The sequence below is a fragment of the Bombina bombina genome, chromosome 10, assembly GCF_027579735.1.
Source record: "Bombina bombina isolate aBomBom1 chromosome 10, aBomBom1.pri, whole genome shotgun sequence".
Taxonomy (NCBI): Eukaryota; Metazoa; Chordata; class Amphibia; order Anura; family Bombinatoridae; genus Bombina; species Bombina bombina.
Window position 1 is genome coordinate 192,627,073 of NC_069508.1, and position 10,169 is coordinate 192,637,241.

General features: G+C 38.3%; 1 protein-coding gene across 2 annotated transcripts in view; it reads left to right on the forward strand.

Annotated features, from left to right (window-relative positions):
- The first annotated feature begins 498 nt into the window (after nt 1–498).
- Nucleotides 499–10,169, forward strand: part of EBNA1BP2 (EBNA1 binding protein 2) — a 15,124-nt gene continuing 5,453 nt past the window's right edge. The window contains exons 1-6 of one of the 2 annotated variants that reach the window (XM_053693613.1): nt 499–557; nt 3,111–3,197; nt 3,298–3,381; nt 6,124–6,284; nt 9,582–9,705; nt 9,814–9,903. In XM_053693613.1, the coding sequence (XP_053549588.1) occupies nt 3,123–3,197; nt 3,298–3,381; nt 6,124–6,284; nt 9,582–9,705; nt 9,814–9,903 (534 nt within the window). In that variant the 5' untranslated portion in view covers nt 499–557; nt 3,111–3,122. Of the gene's footprint in view, nt 571–3,110; nt 3,198–3,297; nt 3,382–6,123; nt 6,285–9,581; nt 9,706–9,813; nt 9,904–10,169 lie in introns of both variants that reach the window. The other variant, XM_053693612.1, reaches the window with a different exon arrangement.

Below are 10,169 nucleotides of genomic sequence, written 5' to 3' on the forward strand. Positions count from 1 at the left end.
CTGGAATTGGCTTTTTTCTGCGTTAAAAGCCGTAATGCAAATCTCGTAATCTACCTGATAGTTTTTTACCATTTGCCAATTTAAAAAAAAAATGTCCCAGGATTTTATTTTAAAAATCTAGTCACCTTATTCTAAGTAAGCATTTAAAAGCTTTTATACTGGATGTTTATATCAGTATCTGTGCACATTAATCTTTATAGTAGTATCTATTACATGCAGTAATTGGTATATACTGTGTATGTAAGAGATACCAGTGTTCCCTGTGTGTTAGATTTAATTTGGGTGTATTTTTTATGAAGGTTTAATGTAAAGTGACTGGAGTGCACAACATATTGCATTGTAACACCGCACTCACCTGCCGCTGTCTCTGTTCCCGGAGATTGCTGTGTACCTTGGTAACCATGGAAACCGGACGTTAAGTTTGCTGAAGGCTGTGCTAACGGTATACATGGGATATGTAGTTCTTTAGCATACATGTGACCAAACTGCGCAGACTCCTTGCAAAGCAGGCTAACCGGAAGTAAAGGGGGAAATTCGAGCACTTCCGGGAGCTACACGTGAGTAACATCGGTGAGTCGGTTTGTGACTGATTCATTGATTAAACCGTTTAGTTGCAATATTGGGTTTCTGGTTTACATGTTCCTGTTAGTCTCAGCGCTATCTTGTTCGGATTATTCAGCTGCTAGAGTGCTACCTCAGTAACCAGTATATGAAGATAACGCGTCCTGTAATAGCTTTATTATTTCGGTTCTCTGTAACTCGTATCTGGCTGGGACTTACGTTATTCGAAGGAATGTGCCTCCGTCTTTCAACAGAGAGTTTAACGTTGTCTATTTGTAACGAGGCCATGATATGGTTTCCAGAAGACCCCCGCACCAGGGAATACCTCTAGGCCCCCTTATGTGATGATGTCACCACTCAGACCCAGTCTCAGATGGCACTTTCGTTTGAGTGGTAACACATATACCCCCTTGGCTTAGGGCCACACTTCATTACTGGGTTATATGTTACTCCATGAGAGCTGAGACAGGGCAAATCTTAATGGGACATGAAAGTCAAAATTGTACTTTATTGGTTTAGACAGAACATTCTGTTTTAAATAACTTAACAATTATATTATCAAATGTGCTTCCTTCTTTTGGTATCCTTTGTGGTACAAGCACCTTAGGCTCTCTGAGCAAGAGCTATGTTTAAAGGGACAGTCTACACCAGAATTGTTTTTGTTTAAAAAGATAGATAATCCCTTAGTTATCCATTCCCCAGTTTTGCATAACCAACACAGTTATAATAATATGTTTTACCTCTGTGATTACCTTGTATCTAAGCCTCTGCAGACTGCCCCCTTATCTCAGTGCTTTTGACAGACATGCAGTTTAGCCAATCAGTGCAGACTCCTAAATAACTCAACGGGAGTGAGCACAATGTTATCTATATGACACACATGAACTATTACTGTCTAACTGTGAAAAACTTTCAAAATGCTCTGAGCTAAGAGGCGATTTTCAACAGTTTAGAAATCAGTTTGAGCCTACCTAGGTTTAGTTTTTCAAAAATACCTCAAAGGGAACAAAGCAAATTTAATGATAAAAGTCAATTGGAAAGTTGTTTAAAATTGCATGCCCTATGTGAATCATGAAAGTTTAATTTTTACTAGACTGTCCCTTTAAAGTGAAGGTCCATTTTGATGAATTAGTGATGATGCTATGGTATCTCACAGCGCTCACACAATGTTCCTACTAGCTCCTGGGTGCAAAAGGGGACCTAGCCAACCCTTAAATAAAAGTCTAAAAATCTGGAAAAGACCTAGGAGCGCCTAACATAGGCAGAGGAAATGAAATTAACTAACTAATAACTGAATGGGTTAAAATATGTGTAACATAAAAGATATCGAGATAATAAGGTGGATAAAAGGCGTTCTAGGATGTCACAAAGAATTTCACACAAAAATTGTTATCTTGATAAAGTGCCCAGTTTTTAATAAACTTATTAAAAACAAGGGCACTTTAATTCATCAAAATTGACATGTCACTGTTTTCTTCAAAAACGTAACTTTTTAATCCTGGCAGCCGCTCGAGCACTTCCTCCGCCCATCGTAAGCCATCTTTGTAGGTCCAAAATGACGAATCCGGCTTCCTCCAATCACAGCGTTGCATCAGGCCAAGATTCCCCCGGGGGAAAACTGTGATTGGAGGAAGCCTGATTTGTCATTTCTGACGTCTGCAGAGGCTTCTGATGGCCGGGGGAATCGCTGGAGCGGCATTCAGGATTAAAAGGTAAGTTTTTGAAGAAAACAGTCAGATGTCTATTTTGATGAATTAAAGTGCCCTTCTTTTTAATAGGTTTATTAAAAACCGGGCACTAATTCATCAAAATGGACCTTCACTTTAAAATGCTTGTGCACGGTGCATACTTAAACACTTTCAAAAAAGGCTATAGCTTTTAAAGGACCAGTAAATATAATAGATTTGCACAAACAAAAACTGCATGATAAAATAACACTTAGGGGGCGCTTTATCAAGCTGCAACAGGTAGGGGCGGAATTCAGCATTGTACACAAGCACTATTTTGCGTTCATGTGCAATCCCGCCTGCGCACAGCAGCTGTCAATCTCCCTGGCCGGACTAGACCGCAGAGATTGAATTCCGCCACTTTAGAGGTGGTGAATGCTTGTTAAATATGGTGTGCAGGTTCTCTTGTGAGAGCCTGCAGGCGTAGGGGCTCAAAGGCAGACGAAAGCCTTTGATAAATCGACCCTCTTAGTCTGAACTTCAAATGAGTAGTAGATTTTATCAGACAAATTTAAAAATAGTCTATTTCCACTCCTGTATCATGTGATAGCCATCAGCCAATCACAAATGCATATACGTATATTTTGTGAATTCTTGCACATGCTCAGTAGGAGCTGGTGACGCAAAAAGTGTAAATAGAAAAAGACTGTGCTCATTTTGTTAATGGAAGTAAATTGGAAAGTTGCTTAAAATTGCTGCACTCTCTGAGTCATGAAAGTTTAATTTTGACTTGAGCGTCCCTTTAATTTGAAAGTTACATTTATGTAAAAATAGTGCAAATTTGTGCTGTGGCCTTTTATTTATTTATTTATTTATTTACAGGCAGAAGCCATCATGTTAGACCACGAAGAAGAAAGTGCCTCAGAGTCTGATTCTGACTTTGATCCCTCAGAACTGACAGATAAAGAGGTACTTTCTATTACCTTTTGCTGTATTTTCTATGTATGTCTTATACTGCAGCGTTGTGGGACAAAAGCATAATGCTGGTGTGTTGTCGTTTCTTCTGTAGCTCCAAGAAGCATTCGCTCAGGGAAAGCTAAAGCCCGGCTTAAATGTGGTGCTGGAAGGAAAGAAGAAACCATTTAATGATTTGGTAAGTAAATAGCTAATGCTCCCTCATTCTCTCAGACCATTGCCTCAGCAGTAGAGGTCACTGATAAATGGTCTAAAACATTTATATCTTAACAAGGAAAGATTTCATGATATGTATAGCCCAGAGGCGAGGCTGGTGATTAGGATATAAATCTTTTTGTGTATGTTAAAGGGCAGTGAAACCCAAACTTTTTTTTCTTTTATGATTTAGATAGAAAATACAGTTTTAAACAACATTCCAATTTACTTCTATTATCTAATTAACTTTGTTCTTTAGATTTCCTTTGCTGAAGAAATAGCAATGCACATGAGTGAGCCAATTAAACGAGGCATCTATGTGCAGCCACTAATCAGCAGCTACTGAGCCTATTCAGATATGCTTTTCAACCAAGGATATCAAGAAAATGAAGCAAATTGGAAAGTTGTTTAAAAGTGCACACTCTTTCTAAATCATGAAAGAAAAATTTGTGTTTTTATGTCGCTTTAAGGCATTTAATAAAACTGGGCAATACCAGAACGTGATTTGGTAGGTAACATGTTCAGGAGTTATCACACATAAGAACCTAGCAGCTTTTAGACAAACATGCCTGAAGTTTATCTGGGGGAAAAAAAGAAAGGTATTGGCAATAAAAAAAAATGTCCCTCTTAAGAATGGAAGGCGGAATAGCCCTCCCAGATATTGAAATTTATAATATAGTATGCATTGGGAAAATGGCTATGGATTGGTTAATTGAGAGAGAATATTACTCCCCCTATAAGATAGAACGTTTAATTAGGCCTTGGACTTTTGCACTGTACAGATTATGACCTCCCTTGTGAGGTTAAACAGATGGTCACTATTAGAAATGTAATAATTGCATGGTGGAAAATTATTAAGATCATACAAGCTAACCCTTCCTGTTCAAAACTCCTAACAATCACAGGGAATCTCAAATTTACACCGGCACTAAACTCTAAAATATTTTTAAATTGGAAACAAAAATGTCTTATCTATTTAGATCAACTAAGAGATACAGGGCAAGCAAGATGTAAAACATTTTTTTTAAATACTTTAATATACAAGACAAAGACTTTTTTGCAAATCTTCAGTTACGCCATTACTTAGACGAAAAAATCAATAGTAACATGGACCCTTGGCTATGGCCAATATTAGACCCAGTCTTAAATCTCTATAAAATAGGTAAGCATTCAATCTCATATCTTTATAAGGCTCTTAAAGAGTATCAGGGCCGGAGTAATATTGAGAGAATAGCTAACTTCTGGCTTTACCCAGTGAATGTTATTCAAAAAAGTATGTCATTAATAGAGAAGGCAACTGTTTCTATGGCATGGAGGGAATAGCATATAAAAGTGATCAATAAGATGTATATTACACCACGATTAGAAGCTAAATGGAACAGGCAGGTTACAAAAAGTTGCAGCAAATGTAATTTCATCGCTGCGGATTTGTAAAACTGTCTTTGGAGATGTCCTAAAATTCAAACGTTTTGGCACGGAGTAAATCATTGGATAAATAGGCTATCCCAAAACGTGATAAAACTACAAGATAAACACATTTTTTCCTATACAGTGACACAATATTACAAATAAATTGGAACTTTATCAACATTATAATCGTTATAGGAAGGTCACTTATTTTAAAGCAATGGAAATCGAAAGAGTCCTAGTTTAGCAGAACTTACCCAAAAGATGGGGAATCAAGTAAAAGTGGAGCAATTCGATACAATGGTTAACTCAGAAGTTAAAATTAATGGGTTCCACAATAAGGGGAAATTATTTATACAAACTCTCCCCAAGACAGTACAGATATTTCCCCATTCATTGGGTCTGACTCTCTTACCACTGCAATAGAGGTGAATTAATTCCCCAACCCTCGATAAGGAAATGTTTATAAATGTCCTCTGATATTTTGAAGGATGCTGCAGTAGAAGGATCAGGGCCCCCCACTTTTTTTTCTCCCCTTTTTACCCTCTCTTCTTTTTTTTTTTTTGCCCTATTAAAAGATAATCTTACCAACAGAGAAAACATTTTATATGCTATAAGAAAAACAGAATTTTATGTTAATATTTGTTAATATGAAATTGCGATTACACACCCTGCGTGGCGGAAAAACATGAGTTTCTTTTTGTCTGTCATATAATGTTTCTTCTGTTGGATATATAAATGCATATGTTCAGGAGTAGTTTGCTAGTGGGTGTTTCATGAAATAGACTTCCTGTAGGGGTGGTAAGGACAGATGTACTAAAGGAATTCAAGAATGCTTGGAATATGCTAAAGATTAGCCTGTGCATTAAAGGGACAGTAACTTCAAAATTAAACTCTCATGATTCATTCAGGACATGCAATCTTAAGCAGCCTTTTAGTTTGTTTATTATAAAAGTTGCTCCGTTCTATCATATCCTTTGTTGAATAGCCTACCTAGGTAGACTCAGGAACAGCAATGCACTACTGGGAACTAGCTGCTAATTGGTGGCTGCACATATATGCCTCTTGGCATTGGCTCACAGTATGGGCTCAGCTAGCTCCCAGTAGTGCATTACTGCTCCTGAGCCTACATTAGTATGCTGTATTTTTAACATAGTAAAAGTAAATTGAAAAGATTTATATAAAATTGCATGTTCTATGTGAATCATGAAAATGTGCTGTCCCTTTAAGCCTAAGCTGAAGGAAATACTGTATAGGCAAACTCAAGGGGTATTGTGATTGATCTACTTCCCTAATACAATTCTGGTTTGTTTTGTAGCACGGCCTAAAGCAGAGTCTTAATGATCTGAAGAATGAATTGCCTTGGCTCGAACGCTTGGATGTTACAGAAGCACTAGAGGAGAAGGGAGAGGCTTCCCACAAAGCACAGACATCCGACAGCATCAACGCTGAAGATGATTTTCAAAGAGAAATGTGCTTGTGAGTGAACTTATCCCAAACTAGAATTGTGTCTAATATGGCTGCTTGCGCCAACCTCCCTTTTGTAGTGTTTTAAAGGGGCGTGGAAGTCATGATTACTTCTGTTATCAGATTTGCCTCTCTCTAGGTGTCCTATTTTGAAACCTAGCACCTTTTACTTGAGAGCATACTGAGGTAGGCTCAGGACAGTGCATGTGTCTTAGGCACTGTATGTATAACATTACATTCTTTTATTTTTTTAACCCTGCTGCCATATAATACTCACACATGCACACTCTTGTACCTATCTCCCCCTGCTCTCCTGGAAATAACTAAGGTTTAAAGGGATACGGAACTCACATTTTTTTCTTTCGTGATTCAGATAGAGCATGACATTTTAATCAACTTTCTAATTTACTCCTATTATCAAATTTTCTTTATTCTCTTGGTATCTTTATTTGAAATGCAAGAATGTAAGTTTAGATGCCAGCCCATTTTTGGTGAACAACCTAGGTTGTCCTTGCTGATTGGTGGATAGATTCATTCACCAATTAGAAACTGCTGTCCAGAGTCTTAACCAAGAAAAAAGCTTAGATGCCTTTTTCAAATAAAGATAGCAAGAGAACAAAGAAACATTGATAATAGGAGTAAATTAGAAAGTTGCTTAAAATTGCTGCTGTATCTGAATCACAAAAGAAAAAAATGGGTTCAGTGTCCCTTTAAGTAAATTATACCAAGAGAGAGAATTCATATTGATGTTTTTTTTTGTACGCTTTATCTGAATCATGAAAGTTTTTAATTTTGACTGCAACGTCCCTTTAATTCAGACAACTACGCTTCTCTCTGCATACTTTCAGGGGGCCATCACACTGCTTTCTTTAAAAAAAAATACCCCTGGCACTAAACCATTTTGCTTCTGAAATTATATCTGCATTTTGGATGGCACTTTGACACACATGATAAGAGTGTAACATCTGCCTTTCCTTACACTCTGAAATAAATATATTACACACATGCCTAGGTATAATGGTTATTCCTCCTACCCACAAATGAGTTTGTTCTTCATTTTAAATCCTCCTCTGACGCTTTCCTTTTCACAATAACTTTGCAGTAGTTTCCAAAACTGAACATAATCCAGATAAATTCTTCCTTCTTTCTAAAGAACGTTCCGATGTAAACAAATTGAAATCACGCGATTGTGCTTGCGATCACGAGCTTTCATTGATGGGATTGGGTCAGGTGGGCGAGCCTATAAGACTAGGCACACCCACCATGACCCGATCCCATTCAAGAAGCCCAAAGCCCAGCGCAGTTAGGGACGGCATGCAATGTCCCAATGTCGGCAAGAGGTTAAAAACGTACTTATTAAAAGGACTTTCCAGCAAAAATGTGAAATCTACGTGGCTGCATTTCAGGTTTGAATAGATAAATTTTTGTAATATACATGTGTTAGCAGAAACGCTTCTAATAAAAGCTATATCTGTTTTAAAAGTGTATTTAAGTATGCACCATGCACCAGCATTTTAAACCCAGCATTTGCTCAGAGAGACTAAGGTGCGTGTACCATCTGGTAATGACTACATTTGTTAATTGCTAAAATTATACAAGCCCCACTGATGATCTTAGCAGCTGCAGTATGCTAAATGCTGGTGCACTGAGAATATCTAGCTATGCCTCACATGCACGCGCAGAGATAGATGTTAGCACTAAAACAGTGATCACTTTTACTAGAAGCTTTTTTGCCAATACATTTATATTACAAATAAGTTTCTATTCACAGATGTAATTGATTTATGTGCATTTACATTTGACCAGAATGTCCCTTTTAAGCTATTCTGTGGCTTTGTACTGGATTTTTAACAACTTTCCAATTTACTTATGTTATCAAATTTGCTTTTCTCTTTTCGCATCCTTTGTTGAAGGAGCAGCAATGCATTATTTTGAGCTATCTGAACACATTGGGTGAGCCAATGACAAGAAGCATTTATGTGCAGCTACCAATCAAGTTCCCTCCCAGTAGTGCCTGGTTGCTCCTGAGCCTACCTAGGTATGCTTTTCAACAAAGGATTCCAGAGAAATTAAGCAAATTAGTTAAAACATAGAAATATTTGTTTAAAATTGCATGCGCTACACCAGCGGTTCCCAACCTGTGGTACGCAGCGGACCGGTTGTGGGTACTTGAAAATATTATTGGTAATGGCGGAATTTGAGCCCGCGCTGCCTGCCATAGCCACATTTTTTTTAATTTATTTGGGTCCTCCTAGCGCTACTGATTGCACGTTGCAGCTAGGCAAATGCGTGCGCTACACTTTATAACACGGGATTTTTAAGAAGGAATTGGAGGCGGGAATTAGGGCAACATCCTGTGCTAGCGCTACAGAACACAGGAGTCACATCTGGTGAGTGTCCGCGCTCTCTCCCGGGGCTCTCTTCCTGCAATTTCCCTTCCGCTGCAAAACACTCTGCTTCTTTCGGATCATCTGTACCTTCACTTCAGATCTCTCTTCCGCTGTAACGGCTCTGCAATTACCGGATCATCTTCACCACTTTCTGTCTTCCTTTCCGCTGCAATCCAGCCTCCTACATACATAACCAGGAACCGCAAGTATTTTAACTCCATTCTGGGGATTAACTTAAATTAAATCCAGTAAAATTGACAAATGTAACAGGTTGATAATGCAGCAGTTATATTTTGCCAGACTCTTCTTATTGCCAAGCAAGCACAAAGCCCTCCGTGCAGCCGTGTGCCTGCTATATACTCTAATGGAGGAAACGGTGTATCAGGACTTTTTTGCAGCTTCCAATGCTCCCCCTGTAAAACGTGCATTTCTGCAGAAACTGCACAAAGCTGGATTCAGTGTGTTCCCTAAATGCTGCAGATGAGGATAGACTCTGGTATGAGCCTTGAAGGAAACCGTTCTCTTTACTGCAGAGTGAACAGGAAAAAAGCCAGGGGCTTTGCTTTGACCTTAAGTTACGCTGCTATTATAAAAGAAAATGAAATACATTATATAATGTAAAATAAAAGCCTTTAAATATCTGGTTAATTTGAGTCGTTTGATTTAGCTGCTAACCTAAGAAAATAAAAAAATAAAAAAAAACTTTGAGGGATGGGTGGGGGTAATGAAGAGAGAGGGTACTCGTAAATGAAAAGCCTAAGCAAGGGGTACGGGAGAGAAAAAAGGTTGGGAACCGCTGCGCTACACGATTCATTGTTTTTTACTTTAGATTATCTGTGCTGTTCATGTGCTTGTTAAAATCACCAATCTGTGTCATGAACATCACAATACACCCGGCTAACAATTTGTTCTTCATCAGTTACCGACAAGCACAAGCTGCATTACTATTTGCTCTGCCTCGTCTCCATAAGCTGAAAGTATCTACAAAACGACCGGATGATTACTTTGCAGAGATGGCAAAAAGTGACCAGCACATGCAGAAGGTAAAGCACATTGCACCTTAGGAGCGTCCTTGTGATTTTGTTCTCGTGCTGACTGCATGATCTTCCTGAAAACCTCTCTGTGTTAATGTTTTATTTCTTTATCTGTAGATTCGCCACAAGCTCCAGACTAAGCAGGCAGCTATGGAGAAGACAGAAAAGGCTAAACAGCTGCGAGCTCTTAGGAAATATGGCAAAAAGGTGAGGTTTCTACATTTGTCTATATATTTATTTAACCCGTAGGTTGCCAGTAACATGCTACAATAATGTTACTGGAATTACCATTTACAGTAAGCGATTTAGTCCTAAGCAAAATACAGTAATGTAACCTCTTGGTTGCCTGTAACACACACAGAGCAGTGATTTTACACCTTAATTGCTAGAGAGATAAGTAGCAGTTAACCCCTTGATTGCTCTCCTGCACTTTTGTATCACTGTTAACCACTTAAAGGGACATTGTACTGTAA